This window comes from Falco biarmicus, chromosome 8 (assembly GCF_023638135.1).
Source record: "Falco biarmicus isolate bFalBia1 chromosome 8, bFalBia1.pri, whole genome shotgun sequence".
Lineage (NCBI taxonomy): Eukaryota > Metazoa > Chordata > Aves > Falconiformes > Falconidae > Falco > Falco biarmicus.
Genome location: NC_079295.1, coordinates 25271549 through 25293912, shown reverse-complemented (window position 1 = coordinate 25293912; position 22364 = coordinate 25271549). Strand labels below are relative to the sequence as shown.

At 36.3% G+C, this 22364-nt stretch overlaps 1 protein-coding gene across 7 annotated transcripts in view; it reads left to right on the top strand.

Moving 5' to 3' along the window:
- The window catches only part of SLC4A10 (solute carrier family 4 member 10), a 162041-nt gene that overhangs the window by 34169 nt on the left and 105508 nt on the right, over positions 1-22364 (top strand). For 4 of the 7 annotated variants that reach the window (XR_008823484.1, XM_056348876.1, XM_056348874.1 and 1 more), the window contains exon 1: positions 703-1060. The exons of 1 other annotated variant lie outside the window; for it this stretch is intronic. Coding sequence is in view for 5 of the 6 variants with exons in the window: in XM_056348876.1 (XP_056204851.1) it covers positions 980-1060 (81 nt within the window). In the remaining variant the exon portion in view is untranslated. Of the gene's footprint in view, positions 1-702; positions 1061-21943; positions 22137-22364 lie in introns of those variants that run through there. 2 more of the 7 variants (XM_056348878.1, XM_056348879.1) reach the window with 2 other exon arrangements.

Sequence of the window (22364 nt, the reverse complement as noted above, 5' to 3'; positions counted from 1 at the left end):
TTTGTGTAAGTTTGTTGCCATAATGATAGCAACAATAAATATAAATAATGATTTATAATAATAAAATTCAGTTGCATAAAGTATATGTTTTAATAAAAAGTCCAGTTATTACTTTGTAGTCTGAATTTAAAAATTACTAAGGAGGATACTGTACATTTGTTAGCTTGAAAGGTCTCTCATATCAGAAAAAACCCATGCATGATTGTTTTGTTTGATATCAAAACACATTTTTGCTGTCATAATACTGGCACATTTTCAAGGCATGCTGTTTTCTGGCTGCTAGCAGGGAGTAATGGAAACAATGCAGTGATCATGCAATTCATTGAAATTAAGCACTAAAAATACTTAGGCAAGCAATGTTTTTAATTTAATAGGGACTAGGATTCATAAGGCTGCATAAAAAAAGCTGTTTCAGTACCACAGAGGTATTTAAATGCCTTGCTGCTTGTTAATTGTTTATAATTTCTTTCTGGTAATTTTCCTTTGGATCAGATTGTGATGCTCCTTCTGAATGGTCATAGTGCTTGTTGAGGAGTGGTCATGCAAGCAAAATTTGATAACCTCGATATGTCACTTCATCTGCTGTTTTTCTTTTGTTAATGCAAAGCTGGTTGCATAATATCTAATTTCTCCTTTAGCTGACCACAGATGAAAACAAAATCTATAATGGCAGCTCTAGATTTTATAAAAAATGCAAGTGAGGAGTTGAAGGATGTGGCTTGTTCTGTTTGGATGATGCAGGATTGCTTTAAGCAGTAAGCTTACTGTTTTCAGATGGCATTAGCAGCATCAGTGATATAGCTGTGTCAGCCTCCTTGACTACTGGATGTCTGTAATCGCACAGAGGAAACTATATTTAAGATCTGCTATCTTGAGGGTAATGACTCCAGCACTTACTGATGGACAGAATGGCTGTTAATGCTTTCTTCACTAGCTCAGAAGATTTTGAAAGATGTGATGTACTTTTGTAAGACAGGAAATGCAATTTTTGGGGGTCTCTGGAAATAAAAAGGTCATGCAGCTTGGAACCGGTGAGACATTACAGTCTCTAAGTCATCAGGTATGACCTCATAGTTTATGCTATTATTTATAACGGAAGAGTTTGTTTTACAGTTTTAGGTCATTTGCAATCTCTTTGTCTGTGTAATTGCTTCATGTTGGATTTGCTACAGGATTTATAGGGTAGACTGTTTACATAAGCAGAGCAAGGTATATCTTGGAAATCTAATGTGGTGTTTATTGCTATTTGAACAATATAAGGTTATTCCATATGTATTTTCAACCTTTTTTTATTGTGAACATGCTTTCTTTTAACTAATTCATGGTAAAAGGTTAAACCTTTGCTGTAAAGTAAAATGACAAGATTGTATTGCATTTTTATTTTGCTTTATCTTTAGATGGCACACAAAGCTATTGTGAATGTTTTTCTTGTATGAAATGCAGTATAAGGCAGGCAACTGTCTACCTACAGCGGCAGGTTATTTAAAACAACGTATCGCATTGTGTAACAGGACTGAGCTGTTCTGCAGGCACAGATCTTGCTTCATTTTGCAGTAGTAGATTTTTTTGTGTGTGTGCTTCATTTCAAATCAGTTTTAAAAATAGCTCACTGAACATATCAGTGAAAGTATGGCAAGATAACTCTCCCCTTTTTAATTGTTACACTTTGTGACATATACTAATGGGTTGTAAAAGAGAAGGTTAAAACCTTAAATATTTAGAATGTTGTTTGAAACCATATTCTTTTTACTGAAGCATGTCTCAGCCTTTTTTTTTTAAACTGTTGCCAACTTTATTGCGAGGCTGATACTTTTGTATCTGCCAATGTGTTGTGGCAATGGATAGGAAAGTCAGAGTATATAAAAGAAAACAAGTACAAGAGTATTTTACACAGGAAGGCAGTGGCCTAATTTCATGTACGGAGCACAAAATGGAATTAAAGAGACTGTTACCACTTCAAGTGTTATAAATGCTAGATAATAGCTATTGTTTCCCTTGAATACATAATAGAGCAATTATTTTTGAAATTGTAGGAGAAGTTTATTTTTAAAAATTATATTCAGCTCCATCTTAAGAAATTCTAGATGTATTTGCAGAACATTTCCATGGCAACGTGTTTGGCCATGTGTTTTAAAAGCTCAGCTGAAACCTGAAAGTAGTGTGCAATTTTTCTGTTGCTTGCCTTACCCTTGTGGAACAACAATTTTCACATATTAACTGGACTGCAGATTGGCAGGGGTGAGCAGTATTTTCTGACCCCAAAGCACAGGATTAAGTGACCAAGATTTTGAAATATTTTCCTATTTCTACCTAGAAATGTAAACATATCAAACATGGATTGATTTTGCATTTAGAACTGTATACTGGTTTCACTCCCATTTAGTAACATTTTGTTGGAAACTTGTGTGTGAGACCACAGCAGACGCAACTTAAGAATGTGTGGCAAATTGCTTCAGTACAAGTGTCAGTCTTTTCATTTTTAATTAAAAACATATTTGTAAAAAATGTTGTAATACTTTTACTGGCTATAATTTATAGTTTCCCAGTCCATTTATCCAGCTTACATTCTTATTAATAATGGGAAAAGACTGCCCTGCTCTTAAGCTTGATTAGGTTTGGAATGATTTAACTATACCTTTCACTTGCTACAAGATCTTTTTAATCTGTTAGAATTTATTTTCAGTATTTTAATGCATTAGTCACAATGAGTACATTCTGTTCCTTGGCATTGGAATGAAATTCCTGAAAGCATTCGTTTCATGGTATTCTGGTGCTTTGCTGGGTATTCATGGACTTTTTAATAGGACCAACCCTTGCCCCAGCTGCTTTGTTTTCCTTATTCAAGTGTAATTTAAAATCTTGACTTACCTGTATTTTGAAGTTGTTTCTGAGCTCTCCTGCTCATTTAAAATAATTAGGTCTCCATGGAATTTTGTGTAACTGGAAACTATAGCGGTATGTCATTATGTTAATTCCACAAACTGTGTTCTGTGGACATTTTGGAAATGTATCATTGATAATAATCTCCAAATAGTGCAACAGACATCTATTGCAGCCAGTTTAGGAAAGAAACTATATCTACAGTGGAAAATGGTGAAGAATGCTTGCTTGAGGAAATGTGTGTTTAGCTCATTCCATTTTGAAATGATGTTACTAACTGTTGCAAATGAGTTTGAATATGTTTTTATACTCAGAGGATATAGTCCCATTATAGGTCCTTCTTCATTTGGAGGGACTACGAAGGAATGTATTAAGGAAGCAAAGTTCTTATGTGAGAGAAGGAATTGCAGCAAGGTAGAGATGTACGTATGGGAGCATGAAATTGGACTGAAGTGATCTTACAGCTTAGAACTACAAACTATTTTGCTTGTTTAACCCACCTCTCCCTCCCCCCCCCCCAAAAAAAAAAAAAAACCACCCAAAAACCAAAATGCCCACCAACCAACCAAAACACAAACAACACAACAAAACAAACAAACAAATCCTTAAAACCCAACCAGGTTTAAAATATACTTGCTGATATTTGGGCATACTGCACAAATTTGGAGTCATTGAATCCAGTGGCAATGTGTTGGTATCAACTTAACAAGAAGGTTTTTTATGCCTTCTTTAAAATGATACCATCCCTCTTCAAACCAAGTTGATAACAACTGTCAGTATTTGAAGAATGTAATGTAAAGAAGGGTCTCTCTAACTAAAGAATTCTTTCCCCATTACTGTGCATAACGAATATCCTTTAATGTGTGTTCCCCTATCTTTAAACATCCCTATTTATGGAACTTGATGATAAAGATCATATAAAGAAACAAAGCTCCTTGTGGATGTTTTAGGAACAGCATTAACTAGCAAGTTGGTCAAGAAGCCCAGTATTTGTGTCATTTACCAATGCTCATTCTCATGCACATACTTAGTTGTGTAGTGCTTTTGCTTACTGATTGCCATTCTGATTCCACACTACTGACATTTTTGTATGTTGTAGTGCCAGTTTTTAAGGAAATGGCAACACGTAGGACAAATAGGAGATCATTAAGCTTTGGAACAGGCTGCCCAGGGAAGTGATTGAGTTCCTATCCCTGGAGTTATTTATAAGACGTGTAGATGTGGCTTTTAGGGACATGGTTTAATGGGGGACTTGGCAGTGGTTATAGTTAATGGTTATGGTTGGACCCGATGATCTTAGAGGTCTTTCCCGATTCTATGATTCTGTGATCATGACCAAACATTCACAAATAGCTAAACAACACTAGAAGCAAAAAGTCCTTTTAGAGGGAGTTGAAGGAATTTGTGTCCTTTTGTCCTACATTAGTCTCCCTCCCATGAGATGATCCTATTCGCTGGTCAAGTTCTCCTCATTTAGTACTTTTATTCATATACCAAGTCAGTGGGCCTAATGACCTGAATTAGGGAAGGGTTAGTATAAGCATGTCAGAAAGGTCTAAAATGTAAAGTAACATAGCATAAATAGGTAATAGTTAACTGCAGGGTCACAAAATATATAGCTAAATGGCTAGTGTTCCAGGAATGTTCTGTGCCATTTAGTGTTCCAAGAATATTACCATGTGTTCATTCTGAATACTTATTTGAAGGAGTTTTGCTGGTATGCAAATGTGAATAAATCACAACAATAATGCCACAGAAATGTCTTAAAAAAAATTAAAATAGTCATAATTACTCCCAGCCAATTCCTGTAGAGGTGAGACCACCTACAAGGGAGTAGTAGAGAAGGTGACCATAGTAGTGCAGTAACAGAGAATGGTTATGCATTACTTTAAAATGGCATTTTAGAGAGAAGCAGCAATCCCAACTATGGTTTGTCCTCTCTCTCTCTCTCTCTCTCTCTTTTCTCCTTTGTCTCTGTTGTAATGAGTCCTATAAATAGTATGATTTGTTCAGATTGTTTCTTGTTTCCTTGCAAGACCATTTTTTTTCTTAACTTTTCAATAGAAGTTATTAATAAAAAATCATTAATATGAGTGCTGTTCAACTACTGTGATCAGAGTCTTTGGTCTCATGATAATTTCTTTCAGTAAACACTAAGTAGAAGCTGATCCATAATTCTGGTAGATTCCAATAGATGGCTTAATTAGTAAAATGAATATAGACTACAGAGTAAGCTACATAATGCTTTCCATTGTGCCATACTGATTTCAGTGTGAGCCTAAAAAGGAGAGCATCACTATCCTGAATCATTTAAGAAATGTATATACCAGTAAGAGGTTACAAGATGTGACTGATAAGGTGGGGAGATAGTGCTATTCCCATTTTATTAAGGGGATCGAGTTTTTTCTTATGTTTGGGTGATACTTCTCATATTTTAATTTGTGCCCATTTCCTCTTTACCTGTCACTGGGCACCACTGAGAAGAGTCTGGCTAAGCATTCGCTGCTTCCCTCCCCAGTCAGGTATTTGTACGCTCTGGTAAGACTCCTCTGAGCCTTCTCTTCTCAAGATTGAAACAGTCCCAGCACTCTCAGCCTCTCCTTCGATGACCTTTGTGGCCCCACACTGGCTTACTCCAGTATGTCCATGTCTCTTTTGTAAGAAGGGAGCCTAGAACTGGAGAGAGTGATACAGTTATGTCTCAACAGGGCTGAGCAGAGGGGCAGAATCACATTATCTGGTAAGGAAATTTGGCTTGTGTGTTAACTAGTCAATCAAATATGGGAAAGTTTGGACAAAAGTCCTTCTAAAATGAGGACTAAATGCACCAAAAATTATAAATACTAATGTTTGTTATTAATGTTATGGAGGAGAAAAGCTTTGAAAATAGCTTTGCTTAATTCATAGCTGCTATTTTAGTGATGAAACCTCCTGTTGTTTTGAAATGTCTTATATGGAATCTATGTCCCCCAATGCCAACTGATAAAAGCAGAGAATAACTCCTACAGGGAAAGGTTACGCTTTAATATTTTGAGCCAAGCACATTTTAAAGTAACTGAATAAACAGATATCATCTAGTACAAAATGTAAACTATGGGCAACATGAACTCCAGGGATTCATAAGTTGTGTTTTTAGTCAACTCACCAAAAATGATTTGTTAATTGCTAGTGGAAACCCAGAGCATGCACAGAGCTCTCAAATGTTCTCAACTGATGCAGCAACCATCAACTGATACGAAATATTTAGCTAGGTGCATTGAATGAAAATGTAAAACAGGCATTAAGTGACATGAGGGAGTGTTGAGGCATTGTCAGAATTTGCTCGTTTTTATAACAGCTTTCCCCTTTTCCCCCAGGCTGCTTAAATAAAACAAAAATGTCTGTAGGAGCCTTCAGTACTTCAAGATTCATCTGTTTCTCTCCTAATAACTTAATGAGTTCACTTGTTTAAATTATCTTTATTAAAGATTTTATGCAGGCATGCAGTCATTAAAATACATGCAAGAAATCATACCCATATGGTTTACATCCACATTTAATGCAATTAAAAGTATTTTAACAAAAGCAATATCAGTTTTATGTCCCAGTCCTGCGATTAAATTTTTCCAGGAAAAGCAGTGTTGCTTTTAAGCCTGAATCCTGCAAGTGAAACAGTAGAGAGATACCTTGTCCTTGCATGAGTAAGGGGAGCTGCAGCTGAGTAATTCCGTTTGGATGTGGAGCCTGTTTGACAATAGGAATTTGCACAGTGGAGACCTCATGGCAAGCTCATTATATTAGGGGGTTAATTATGCTTTAGGGGGGGGTTCTGTCTAAGAGTTAGCCATGCCAGGCCAGTTATACCAGCTGATGTCACTCTTTAGTTCAGTTTTTAAAGGTGTTTAAGTTTTTATTTTCTATTTTCCTGGTAAGTTTGTCTGAAATACTTTAAATTTGAAAAAAAAAAAATCAGACTTCTCTTTCCCCTTTTCTTCTCCCCATTGTTCATCTAACTTTTCTATTCCTGTTCCAGGAATAAATTTTGGTGAATATAAAATGTTAGACTTCATGTGTGTGTGTGTCCTAAGTTGTGATATGCACAGCTTCTCTTTAAAATTTAAATCTTAGTGTATAATAAAGAGAAAGTTGGTTGGTGTTACCACAGTGTTGACTGCCATGTAACATGTGTAATGGAGTATACTGAATGAACGTTAGGAAAATCTAATACATATGGAAAATTCAAGATGATAGTTTTGTAACAATGACAGTAATATAGTGATTTCTTATGGTGTTGTATATTCTGCTGAAGGTTATTCCTGGGTGCTTAGATTCCACATGGCAAGCGTAGACCTTGTTCTGTGAGTGCTACTAAAGAAGAAAGTCAGTGTCTGGTAACTGTGAGGTGGATGTTTAGGGTATCAATTGAGGTGGCGATTTTTTAAATCACCAGGACACAGGATTTAATGGAGGTGGCTGGATATTGCCAGTAAAATTACCTAACGTACAAAATGTGAAACATACAGAAATGAAAAGCTATTTTGATGTTGTTCTTTTGTCCCAGAAGGAAGCGATGACCTTGTTCTACAGGAACTTGGTTGCCTTGTTGCCTTCACCAGACTTGTCCCCTCTGTGCTAGATCTCAATGTACTGTTACCAGTCCTTCTGCACATAGTCACGAGTGAATTTCTCATTTAGTGAGTGTGTTGCAGTGACTCACTGGGCTTGGTTATTGCCCGGTTTGCCTTCTGCTCTCCTCCTCCTCTTTCCTGAGTGGTTTTCTATTTTGTAGGGTGCAGATGTGCTGAAATTTCTCAGCCATCTAACTTCTAATGCAAAGATGTATATTTGCTGTGGATGCCAGTGAGAGATGTAATCTGTGCTGTCAAAAGTAGTTACTAGCATTGCCTTGTGTCCTGAACATCTACAGTAGCAGCAACCTCAGCACAGATCTGAGACATGCTCTGGGTCCTTTTCTTGTTTGCTCCAACAGATAAGAAGCGTTAAATTGTTTCCTTTTTAGTATCCTTTGCAATTGCTGAGACAGGGATTAAATTTACATTTTTAGCAATGTCTGTATCATCAGCCATAAACAAATTTCCCTCATAATTGCTTAGATTTTATTTCCCTCATGGGCCTCCTTTTATGTCCATAAAAATGTCATTATCAATTTCTAGTTTAGTTTCCTTTTAATTTTCCTGTCTTTGCTTGGCTACTCTTGTACGCACCTATAGATCTATAATTTAGTACAGGAATGTAAAGAATAGCACCTTCGTCTTCTACTATGCACAGCATAAAATTTCTTCACTTGAAGAATCTTTTATACTCTTAATTCAGTCATAGCAAACAAGAATCAGGCTCTTTGGCTTTGGAGACTTTTGGTGCCCGGTTCTATACAGAGCTGGGCAGCAGGGTTCCTATAAAGTAAATTGGTTAAGCCCTGGAGCTGATACTGGGAAGGCAGAGGCATCCATTATGGGAACAGTATGTTCATCACCATATATCTTCCTCTCTTGGTTTACGGTTTACCCATTTGGGGTAGGCATAATGATTTACACTAATGTAGCAGGCAATTGTGGAACAACACTGCTCTTCTCAGAAAACAGCAGAAAGTTACATCACTTCCAAGGGAAGAAGCACCCCGTGCTCAGTATCCCTCACTCTGGGAGACTGTGTGTGTTAATGAAGGCAGGGTTTTCTTTGCGGCTTCATTCCTAGTGCGGTTCTGCTCAGTTTGAACTTACATGTATTTATAACTTCCTAGTCTCTTGCCTGAGGACCTCTTGATCAATATCAGCACAGGACTGCATATCTCCTTCAGACACCTCAGTTGCCATGTCTTTCCCTGGAACATTCTACAGGCTTACTGGTTGATTTTTTACAAACACTGGAAATCTTTTTAGAAGTTTACATCATATGTGTCGTATTCCAGTTCCAAGCTGAGTTCAAGTAATCCAGTTCAAAGGTATGAGAGGTGGTTTCAAGCAAGGATGTTACACACGTGTTTAAGAACGTATTTAAAAAACAAGGTGGACAAATACAAGACAATAATATCATATAGAGTTTCCTTTTTTTCATGGACAGATTAAAAAAGTTGTAATTCTTTGGCATGTTGGCATGGGTATTACTTTTGTGATTCAGGGTGATGAAAAGTGAACAAGATTGAGAATAATCATAAATAAAATTTTCAGTGGAATAATAGCAGTATCTATTAATGAAACTATGCACAGGATTTATTGACTTTATGCTACTGAAAAGAAGACATTTCTTATCTTTTGCTTAGTAATTAAATATGTCACTTGCTGCTTGCCCCTCTCCATTATATTTTTAGTGGGTGAATAACAAACAGGATCGACAGAGTGCTGGTTGAGCTAAACTGGCCATTCCAGCAATTGTGAGGTGGATGGGCAGGCTTCGTGACTGCCCTGGGCCAGGCAGATCCACTGCTAAAGGGAGAAGTGGGGACATTTGCTTTTACTGGTTCTTTCATCACTTAGCTCTCTATGAAGAATTTCAGTTTAAATGTAAGCTGTACAGGAAGATGCAGTTTCAGTCTTTTGTGGTCTTATAAAAATTTCGAGCCTTTTTTGTTTGAAGGCTAGACAAAGTTTCAAGGGAGATTTCAGTTCTGTTCTTCTGACTTCCTACTATTGCTTCTAGTCTCTCATTTTTTTTTCTATGCTGTGTCCCAGTTTAAAATATGCTCATTCTGTTTCTAAGCAGAGGAAAGCTCTTTATGATATGCACATTTTAAAGTGTTCTGTTGTGGTCCATGGCGATGCTATAATTTAAAATAAAAATTATCTGGAATCTTATCTAGCTCCCATTCTGCTGGGTTCCTGTTGACTACACAGGAGCTGTGCAAGGAGCAAGTTACTGTAGGATTTCACATACATTTTGGGGAGCAATATCTTTGTGTGTCATGATCCAGTCTGCTGAGAATTCTACCACTTGGAAATGGATTTGTAATCCTGATGGAAATCTTCTTCCTTGAGTTTTGAATTCTGCCTTATTTACATAAAGAGATGAAATTATATTACAGCATAAATGTTTTGAAGAAAATAAAATTATTACACATAACTCTTAATCCTTTTCTAAATGTTGGTGCCCCTTTGGTTTTTAAGTGTGCATATTTGTGACTTTAGCATATCAGTGACAGGGAAGGAGTGGATTTCAGTTACCTTTTTTCTTTGTTTGTTTTTTTCTTTCTTCCTTCCATTGGACCTTCCTTCTGTCTGTCCTTCATTTCTTTTCTTCTCAGGCAAATCAACTCTTAGAGCTTTAATATGTTAGCTGAAATCTGTGGTTCCCTTATATGACAGACCTGATTGCACCTTCGTTTGGGGACAAAAGTGTAACTTCCTGGGATAGGTATGATTTAGAATACATTAGCTGGCCTTGTTTTGTTTACAGCCCTTTGCCTTCAGAAATCTTCTACTTGAAAACATTTGTTGGTAAAATTAAGTATTAGACATATTAGCTGTGATGTTGGGCTTGGAAAATAATAACTAGGCTTAAATAACAAAACAAGCTCCTTTAAAAAAACCCAAACACTCCCTCCCCAATAACACAGACATTTATACATCCAAGGATGCAGAACATTTGACCAGTTGTACTATTTACTCTCATGTACTATACCTTAAGAAGAATTAAGTAATCGGTATGCTTTTCTGGCAAATGATCCGTAAATATGGTCAAAATTCCTGAGAGAATAGGGCTCAGGTCAGTCCAGTTTTACATTACAAAAGATTTATTAGCATATGTTGACATGAACTTCTAATATAGTTACAGTGTATGAGTACAAAATGCCTTGACCAATGCTGCTTGTATGGACTTGGCGTGCAATGTAAGCTTCAGTGGGTTGAGTCTTTTCCAAATATAACTATGTCATAGCAAATCATCCTTATCAACTAGCATTTTAAATCAAATGTGATTTATTAAAACAACTAATGTGTGTCAGAGAGCACACATGTAACAGCTTCAGATAACAGAAGTTCCAAGATATATGAAAGAGCAACAATCAGGATGGTACTGTTTCCTTTCTCTTGTTATTTTTGATTGCTTTATTGGTGCTTGTTTATCTCTTTGCTTTTTGATGCTTTTCATGCTCTTTTATCAACCCATGTCTGGATTACACTTTTATTACACTTCTTTTGGTATTTTCTGTCCTTTCCTTCTTCCCTTAAATTACATCTGCCTCTTCTTTGTGCCATTTCTGTCACTTCCTTTTTTCCTTCAGGTGTAAAACTCATCGCCTCCATTATCTGGTCTTCCTTTTATTTTCTTGAAGTTACTGGAATGTTACAGGTCTCAGAGAACTGGAGGTTGTCTTTTTACCTCTTGCTGTTCCCTCCAGCCCACAGAACTTTGTTCCCTTGTTTAGCAACACTGCCTCATCTATGGTGCTTTCTGTGGAGACTGTTATCTCCAACAATATCCACTTTGAATTTGGGTCAGAAGAGGTGGTACTTTTGTGCTGGTGTTCTTAAGCTCTGCCTGCTCCTAGCTTTTTATCCTTATTTTTTTTTAACAGTATTTTTTTTCCTGCCTGTCTTTCTGATGTTTTTATGGTCTGCATGCACACAGCTTTACCTATTCCCATCTCTCTCTGACTTTGACTTGCAACTTTCTTCCATTTATAATTTCTCACACTTCAGTTTCCATCCATATGGATAACCATCCAACTCTGTAGCTGCCCTGGTGCTGCTGTTTCTCATTTGAATTGTGTACCATGTGCCAAATCAGAGCTACATACTTGAGTTGGTCTTCTCTATGTGCCGTGTTCCCTGAGTTAATTTTCAGTGGTAATGAATTGAACTTTTCCAATTTTTATTGTCTCTCTCTTTCTCCAAGAATGGGACTTTGTAAAACTTCTGTTCTGTTGATCTTGGATGACTTCTTTCCTGCTATCTCCTTTATTCCTCTATACTTCCCTTTACCAGTTTATCCGTTCCCTTTAGGCTCTGTGGTTTTGTTCTTCTCATACAGTTCCAAACCCTTCTGACAATTCATGGTCCTGGCTGACTCCCAGTATCCACTTTCTCAGTTCCTAATGCCATCTGCCATGCTTCAGAGATACTGCTGACTATCCCTGGTGGAAATATTTTGATTCTGCTGAGTTTTTGTATTTCTTAGTTTTTGTCATCTATTATGAGTATCTTTGCTTGCAGTTTTGCATGTTGTATATTTTTTATTAGCTGTGTAGCCCTCCATTCAGCTGATCTGTTCCTCCCTCTCTCCATGTGAATTTCTTTAACTAGCCAACTAAGGTAAAAATTCAAGCTTTCTCCTTGTTTACTGAAACAGGCATTAAGAATTTGTTTTGTACTCTTTGAACTTCTTCCAACGAACCTATCCCTGTCCCTAACCACCTTCTGCTGTTCTTTTTTAAATTTCTGTTTCTCTCCTTGAATTCCTTCTCATATACAAGAAATATGCCCAACATGAAACATTCTTCGTCTTCAGAAGTTTCTATTCACCAGATTACTGTCCTATCCCTAGACCTCCTTCATGTTTCCACCCCTTTAGTAGGCTTTGCACCATTGTCTTAATTTCTTGTCTTCTAATGCCTTTCTAGAACTGCTCACTTCTGGTTTCTGTCCTTTGTGCTGAAATGTATCTCACTAATGTTCCACTTGACTTCTTCCTGGAGGAATTCCAGGCTAGTCCTTTATTCTCCTCCACTCCATCTGTCATCTCTCTGCAATGCTATGTTATAGTCTTCACTAAATTTTGTTGTTCTTAGACATTTGTAATTTTGTCCTTGTTGATTCTCTCTCTTTTCAGACTTAGTTTCTTATTGGGTGGGTCTCCCTCTCCTCCTCCTCCTCCTCATGTATGTAGGTGTGTATTTAGATCTCTCAGGAATCCGTCCTCAGCCTTTGCATCCTCCTCCACACCTTACTTCAGATAATGTAGTCATAAACATAATCTTTATGAAGGCATTGCTACTTTATTTTTTAGTAGTCTTGCCTTACTCTGGTTAAACTCTACCCATCTCAGAAATTTTCTTGGTCTTCAGTGGTCACAAAAAATATGATCATGTCAGAAAAAACTCCTGGGTTTTCTTTTCTTTCCTGATGTGCTATTCTTGGTCTATGCAGCTCTGAGGTCTGACAGCTCCTGTTTGTCCATATAGCCGTAAATCAGATTGAAGGCCTGCTTTTCTTAACACTGTGACTGTTAGCATCTCATCTGCCTGTCTGGCGTTAATGCTCTACAGCTTTGCTTCACTTGATTACTGGTGTTAATACCACCCTTGCTTATCACTCTGCCTGCACCACTTGTTTTTTAAAGTTTATATGCCCATCTTCACAAACACAACCTTATAGTCCTTCTTTTAAAAGCTTTACAACTTGCATTCTCCTTTCCCTTCCAAGAGAGAGGTATTTTACCACGAAGTTGAATTTTGTGTTTGCTGTACTGGCAGCATTGGTTTTGATTTCCCAGTTGCTATTCATCTTACAAGTGCATTTTCTCTTACTGTGCCCGGTCTTTGTTCAAGCTCTTCCTTTAAACTCCTTCTGTAGTCTATAAAGTTAAGTATAACCTGTTAATGACTGGGCAGGCGTGTTAATTGTGCACATCTTATTATACTTAGGTTGCCAAGTATTCTTAACCTGAGGGTATTTATTGTTTGTATACCTACAAGCTATAATGTACTATTATTTACAACTATTTCAATAGTTATATAATGTAAAGGTCCTTTATTTGAATTATCGATGGTCATATCACGCATATATTTGCAATGTGTATGTCAATGGAGCTCACAGACACTATTATCTTTCTCCACACATGCATACTTGTACATATTTAATAACAATGCAATTAAAGAAAAGGTGGGCAGAATTTGCATATGTAAGGAAGGATACTTAAAAGATCAAATACAGATCAGCAGATTATTATTTTTTGTTTAGTGCCTACATTGACAACATGACAGAAGAGGAGTAGTTCTAAGCCTGGTACAAACTTCTAATAAATGAACCACTGATCCATGTAGCTTGTGGCATAATGTTTAAATTATAAGAATTTTTCTTTCTTGAATCCATGAATGAAATCCATTCTTTAACAAAAGGAGATGGTGGTGTCTTGGCAAGGAAGGGTATGAAGAGCATCTGCTGTATATTATTTTTCAACATTGTGCCTGTAATTGTTTTCACTTTAGAGCAGTATAGTGAAATACAAGTAACGATATGTAATTAAAAAGAAATCATTACTTGTGTTGTGTCAGTAAAACTTGACATCTAGTAATTTCTGCCATTTTCTCAAAATAGTGAACACTGGGGACATTTAAGTCAAGGAGATGGAGTCTGAAAGATGAAATTTAATGTGATACTTGTTATCTAGTAAATAGATACATAAACAGGTAAATACTATGCCTGTGAGAAGGATTGAAAAACAATTTTGCTTTGGAAAAGTTTCCCTACCAAAACAGGAATGCAATCCTGACAGCCTTTCTATTTCAAATATCATAGCTTCCATCACCAAAAAGACTCCCAAATTCCTAAAATAGACAATAGTTAAAGGTTAGCTAATACTCTTCAAAGCTCTGATGGAGATCATTGTATCCTCCCTTGCTGTTCTCTATTGCATATGGGCATTATGAGAAAACTGACAGTGAAAATAATAATGCTTTTTTTTTAAACAATAAAATCCTGTCATATAGAAGCACTGACAAAACATGTATAAACTGGTAATGCCATGTTCACATTTACTTTCTATTCTAGTAATACTTGTCCCTTTTTCCTTCCAAAAGTCATGTTCTGTAACTTCAATAGAAAGTGCTGTTAAAGTCCTATCAGTTGTTTCTAACTTTTAGCTTGTTTTTGTGGTCAAATATCTTGATAGTGTAGGACAACAAGGTCATGGAAGTGATGATGTTTAAAGTTTTCAGATTACAGCAGACAAGCAGTTTGTACAAGTCTAATTCTTAGATCTCTGAGAGGTAGAAAGACCAATTTGAACCAGTTTATAATTCATATTTACCTTTGATTCTTTGGCAGTGCATTTCAAATTCCTGATTATCTTGTGTGCTTGCACTGTCAAGATTTTTAAACTATACAGATCCCTTGTTATCTAGTCCACTGTCATGATCACTCACTTTCCCAATATATTTTGAGTGGGTCTTTGATATGAAAATTCTCTTTACAGTGCAGTATTTCATTCCCTGGGCAGAAATGATGCAGCTTCAAACTTGGTGTCTGAAATCTGTTTATTTCTCAGAACACATTATCAGTTTTATTCTCTCACTTCTTTTCTGCCTTTCCTTTTATTTTCCTCCATTGCTGTTGCATTGTTTACTGCTTTTCTTAATCCCTGTGTGAATTAATTAAACTACCTGAACTTTCAGATAGGAGATAATATAATCAGTGGCTTGGAGGACATAATTATTTTTTTTATCTTGGTGAATAGAGTGGCTGCTAGCTGCTTTCTCAGGCATTGCCCTCTGCAGTCATCATGGCTTACTGATGATCTGAGGCAGATAAAGGGTGAGAGCCAAGATAATCAGAATGTCATTGTCTAATTATGAGATGGAGAATTTTTCTTGTCTTATGCTGTGACTTACAGACAGTGCAAAAGATCTCTTAATTTCCATTAGGGCAACTGTTCATTTGCATGCAGCAGAACATTTCTGGGTGGTTCAAATCTGTGTTTTTCAATCACATGAATTACAGGTGCCTTGATAACAAAATCATATAGATCAACCTAAGTCTTTGGACATAAGAAGTGCTGGGTCATCTATTCTAGATTTTCTGCTGAAGTTACTCACTGAAGATATAGGTGATTGGGGAACTCTTCAGGCTAAACCCTACATTCAAATTTATACATTTTGGCCAGGCAAAAGACTTGTCAGTTGTCTTCAAAGAAGTTATTTACAAGTTTCAGTTTAAAAAACCCAAACAAACCAAACACAATCTTCTTTTCTCTTCTGGAGGATAATAGATCATATAGAAGACAACTCTGAAGGACCCCAAGGAATACAATTTAATCTTTGGGCATGCAACAGAAAAATGTATGGTATTCTAAGCTGATTTTTCCCTGTCAATGGATGACAAAAGGGTCATACTATTTTTTTAACACTTCAGTTAATTTGTTTCAGTCAGGGTATGTTCACAGCTAGTAGAGCAATGATATTACTAGTGTTGGCAAACTTACTTGGAAGGTTAGCAATGAGTTTGGCTATTCAGAAATGATCACACTTAATCAAACTAGCAGTCTGTTTAGTTTACTATGCTGTCTCTCCAGACAGCCCAAATTGGAGTCTCCTAAGTCTCACCAATTTTCAGCCCATATTCAGTGACAATCTACCTAAGATCTTGCTTATCCTGTGGAAGTGCCGATCTCTTTGCACAGACTATTAGAAAAGTTGATGGTGGTCATGTCTAATTAAGGCAACTTTAGTTAGGTACCAGAAGTTTTATCAAATTAATCTGAATTTAGAATATCTCTGTCCTGGAACATCCTCCTTGCTGCTTTGATTAATTCTTGGATTGTGCTTGTGGAGAGTGTTTGTCAAATAAACTGAAAATTGTGGGTATGTCTGAGAAACAGTAGAATCACTGAAAATAATATCAGTGTTTCTGAGAGGGAGTTAATCTTGATTATGCTGGCTTGTAATGTAAAAAGAAAAAAAGGTAGCGTTTTGAACTATGGTTGGCATACATTTGTATGTAAGAGGTGCGGACTCTACACTACATTATTTTTGTGGCTGTAAGGGAAGAGAAAAAGTTATCTTTCCTGTGTTGTAGTTGCTGTTAAAAGGTTCTAATTAGTTGCTCGTGACCTCTTTTCTTCTTTGCACTTGCTATTTCCACATGAGTAGCTGTTGCAAGAAGACTGCCTTCTATGATTCTTCTCCCTGACCCTATTTCTAGGCAAAGAAAGCTGGAAGCATGTAATCTTTTCTGAGACTGAAAGCAGATCCTTTGAGATGGGAAGTGTATCCAACTTAAACCCCAATATATCATACTGCTGATTAAGAAACTGCCAATTAACATAATTTACTTGTCCATTTGCTGCCCAGAAGCTAATACCCTATTGCATAGTGGGCTAAACTCAGCACGTTTAACTTCTAACTACACCAAATAATGCTGCTATCCTGGATCTGTCCTCACCTGGTATTGGGCCGAGAGAGCCCAGACTAGCTAAAAGTAAATCTCATTTGGGCTTTGAATAAAGCCTTCACATCCATCTTCATGCTCTTGGACCACCATAGTAGTCTGACATAGCCATTTCTATGAAGTGAGAAAAGAGGATTTCAGCTAATGGGACTACACTAGGATGACACAAGACATTAGAATTATAACCACAGAGGAAAAAATAACCATGCCTCAGATTGAAATCTGTGCTGTTCTCACCTCCGTAACTTTTAAGTATTTGACAGTGTAGTAAAGAAAAATATGAAGCAAAGGGAGTAAAATCCCATATGGATGTGACCCAACTTCTACATCCCTTAAATACTAGCAAGGAACACACATTTGTTCAGGGGTCTGACTGAGACTAGCAATTGAATAAAGATGAGGTTACAACTCCAGCAGATGTGATACGATAAGAAGGAAGGGAAGAAGTTTCAAGAATTTTAATATGACTGAAAATGTTCATAATATGACTGAAAATGTTCAAAGGAATATAATAGCTTAAGTGCCTTGTTCGGGTTTTGTAAGGTGCTCAAATAATTTAGGCATTCCTGATAATTTTACTCCGAGGCATGCAAAACATGGCAAGCATAGTTGCAATTAAATGTAGGTGCTTAAAACAGGTACCAGAATCCAGAAAGAATGTAACAACATTATTTCATTGTTATATCCAATGCTCCATCAGGTTTATTAAGCCTTTTGAGTGGGAACGTTGGTTTGTTTGTGGTGTCTGTCATGTCCGTGTGTTGTCCCCCCATATTTTGTTGCTGCACCTATTAGTACAACAGAGTCCTTTTCTGGTGGGAAAGTGCAGAGAAAGTGGGGCATCTACAGCATGAAATTAAGCTACTATTTTGTCTTGATTTTCCGTTTTATATTCTTTAGATAGAAATCTTGTATTCAGTTGAATAGGTGCATGAAGAATAGATAAAGTAACATATTTGTCTTGCAAATGTAAGAAACATATTGTTTCTACCTAAAATGGCTTTTCTAAGAAAGAAGGTTCCTTATCAAATGATAAGGAAATATTCTAGTAATTGTGAATTAATTTATGCATCAGTTCATAGTGGCTGTATTGTGCATAATGGTATGAAACCAGCACAGGATGCTTCAATGTAGATAAACACAGGAATTACGTGTATTAGCATATTACATGAGCATTCACTTGTTTGTAAAACTGCTTTGTGTTATTAGTGCATGCATTTTCTGCTTGTGTTCCATCTCATTACATTTATAACAATATTATGTGTCTAGATTTAATGTCTGCAATGATTATGTATGTTTATATATTACAGGAGTTGTATTATTTCATTAAATGTGTGCTCAGTCTCAGGTCAGTGGCAAATCAGTTCTTTGAAGCCAGTGCTGATTAGTGCAATTTTTAGCAGTGTTGCAGAAGATGGTATTTCTTTATTGAGTTACGCTAAACAGTATCTTGGCTTTTGCTATAAAAAGAGAAAAGAGGGGGAAAAGACAGAGAAGGATGCTTTTATGCATATGACATGCAACCCTGAGGAAGATGCAAATCTGGAATGAAAACTAATTGCTTTCTACACTGTTGCATAGCCTGAACTATGTGGAGCAGGGCTGACCAAGAAGAATATGTGCTTTATGTTAACTAGTAGTGATTACTGCAGAAAGCTGCCACAAAACCAGTACAATTAAAGGGACAGTTTTAAAAACAATACAGAACAGACCTTATTGCATTATAAATGTGTTTTGATGGATCTTTTTTGGTAGAGGGGAAAGGAATATAGTATAGCTAGTGGAATGGAAAAGCAATTAAATTTCATCAGAAAGATAAAATTAACTGTATTTTCTACCTCAAAAGATTGCTAAATATGATTACATGTAATACAAGCAATTAAACACAATAATATTCAAAAAGTTGTTTTTTTTCTTTTTCCCCTGTGCTTGTGTTCAGAAAGAGAAAAGAATTATAGCATTTAAATTGTGGGCATACACATGGTGCACTAAATCAGTTTTGTGTGACTGTCTGTTCAAGGACAGTTTAAAGGACAAGGTTGAACATGGCAGTCAGAACTGATTTGCCTCCTACAACAGGGACGCATCCATCTACATGCAAACAGTTTTTTAGCCATTTAGGATAATTGCCTTTACAAGATATTTCCAATATGCTCTTGGCAGCTCATAGGTTCAAAAAGCTCACTTTTCTGTATCTTTAATAATGCCATTTTAATGAAAAGTTAAGCTGAACTTAATCAAAATGATCTTAAAAATACAAATATCATGTAATGGGTCTGTGAAATAAATACAACACAAAGTGATAATGCTGGAGTATCTTCAGACTGAGAAGGCAGTCATGATATGTATGTGATGACTAGATAAATGTTCAGAATTTCATTACAGACCATTTGAAAGTTGAATACACAGGGTTTATAACACTGACTTAATGATAAATTATATAAACTGAAATGAATATATTACAGAGTTCCATCTTTTAAGTCATGTCATTATTGATAATACAAAGTAACTAAATTAATTTTATATTACAGCTTTCTATCGTTTATAGGAATGCAGTATTTAATGTTTTATGCTGACAGACGTTCCTGAGTTCCAGATGGTATTTGAGAATTATGTAGGTTGTCTAATCATCAATAAGTGGCTTATATGGAGAAGCAATTAATACCATGATTATTTTCCTTATGAGTCAGCAGGTGTGTCATACTCGTTATTTCTAGTGCAGAAAAAATCAAAATGGCTTCTGCTCTGCTATGTGTTTTACAGAAAGGAAGATGCTGAAAAAGGATTCTTTTTGGTTATGTTATGATTTGTGCTGTGGGCGCATTAAGAATTTAAATAAAAAGGGAAAGGATTTTAACTGAAGGTTTAAAAACTTTGAAAAAAATTCTGGAATATGAATACTCTTTGTAGCTGATTTTTGTGTTGTATTTCAAAGGAAAGCAATCATCCAGTTTATTGAAAACACTGACCAAATATTGGAGGCAGAAAATAAAAGTAGCCAAGTGTGATGAAAATTAGATAATAAGGAGTAAGAAAAGAAATTTCTAGTTTTCCATGTAAAATGAAAAATCTAGTGTTACCCATTTTTACTTGTCTGTTCAAAATAGGTTAGCACCAAATATCATACCAGTGGAGCAGAGTACTTACCAAAGGAAGGACAGCGAGATGTATTCATTGCAACTGCATAGTAATTTCCTATTGTCCTAACAATTTCCTATTTTCTAATACATATTATTGTTATACTATTATTTCATTTACTGTAGCGATCAGCACAGATGATCTTCAGTGAATGTGCACTGTTCAGGTAGCTTTTAAGATACATGCAACAGTATATTTTAAGCTCATGTATTGGTTTTCCTTTTTTAGTGAATACATATAATAAATGTATACATAACTTCAGATCTGTGTATTGTCACCTAGACTTTAATCTACCTTCTTGTCATCCAAAATATGAGGAATATGTCCTAATTCCATCATCCAGAAATATACTGAAATTCTACAAGTGTATGTGTCTACGCTAGCACATACATATTTAAAAATCTGTTTCATATGCCTTTGTACAGATCCACTTCTTTCCACTCAATCATCTACCACATGATGAAAGCATAGACAATTATAAGTGCTGTAACTAAAACCACCCAAACCCAGCTGTCATAAAATGATGTTTCTCAGCTTTTCTAAATGTGTATTTTCTCCAATAATTAAATTGAACTGAGGTGTGGAAGGGCAGTGCACAGTTCTGGGAGGTGACAGACAGGTTTAAGGATCAACGTCTTTGCAACACATTATGAATTGCAGTTAGGGCTGTATCATAGCTAAAGAGGGTCATGTTTGGAAGCTTTCTGGGAGGTCATTTATCTCGCTTTGGAATATCCTGGGTAGTGAGCTTTATTAGTACATTGGTGGAAAGCACACTTCCGATGTTTGTTTTCAGTTTCTAAGCCATGGGCCTTTTATTCCTTCTAACCAAGACACACACAATTCCTGGCAAGAGTTGCAGCCTCACTTTATACTCTGATAAGTAGGTTGTTGATATAAGGGTTGAAAAATCAGTACTCCTAGCACTCATGGCGACCTTCTTCCTTCACGACTGCATACCAAAAAGTAGAAGCCAGACGTCTTTGAAGGTGGTTTATTTCCTTTTAATTTTGTTCAATTTCAAATACATATTTCAATGTTATAACATGCAGTTGCACTGTAGAAGATGCAGAGGATGACTCTACTGTCTGCTTTTCTATACTCACTGCTTTGTTTAAACTTCTAGTAAGAAGGGATAAAAATAGTAACAACTGTTTATAAGACTCTTTCACTAAAATAGATTTTTTTCCTGTGAAATTTATACAGCAGATGCTGCTGTGTGAAGGTCATTTCAGCAGTCATTTTGAAAACGTAAGAGGTGCAGTCATGGACTGAGTAGAGTTGCTGACCCCTGATCTCTAAGGAACTTGTGGTTTCCATGTGAAAGCCTTGGCTTTTTCTTACTTTTTTAATTCTGGATATATTATTTCTTCTGCCATGTGTTTGCTGATATTTTATTGCTTTAGGGGAATAGTTTTGTGCCTATATTTCAGGCAAATCATTGTGTGATAACTATATAAAACCATAAAATATTAACAAATACAATTAAAAAGAGAGAGAAATGTTAGGTTGTTTACAAATATATGACAAGTTTATTTTTATGTAAACTTTGTCCACTGAAGTTGTCAAAGCTGTGCACTGTAAAACTACTACAAGGTATTAATATATGTTGGTTTGATGTCAAAAAAACATTTTATGCCTAAATGTTGATTTTTATCAATCTGTTGTTTCCTATCATCATCTCTTCACATGGGTAAACTTTCCTAAATTGAATGACTTAGCACTTCTGTAGTGCTTTACAGTTCTGAAATGCTGTGTGAATATTAATTATGGCAGAGCAGCCCGGTGAGGAAGGTAGATAAGTAAGTATTATTATCCCTATTTTACAGATGGGGAAGCTGAGGCACAGAGATTAAGTGACTTTCCCAAGGCCACACAGCAAGTCAGTGGTGGCAGATCCAGGATTAGCACTCGAGAACTTCCTGGATCCCTCTCCCATGCTTTAAGCAGTAGACCACAGTGTTCACTGGACTCAGCAAGCAACTCATTGCAATAATGGACAGTTCCAAGGACTCATACCTGGTCAGTGTGCCCACACATTTGTTTGCAGACTGCTGCAGTAAGTCAGTATGGTTTGAATACCCCAGTCCTAGCAGATTTATGCACTATGTAAAATTTCTGACCTTCTTCATCTTCAAATGGGGTGAAAGGAAAAAGCAGTAGAATTCTGACATAAACATGGCATGGTTGTGAAAAACATCTAGTTTTCCTGCCTTATTCTGATCCTGCTGAAACTGATGGGCAGAACTG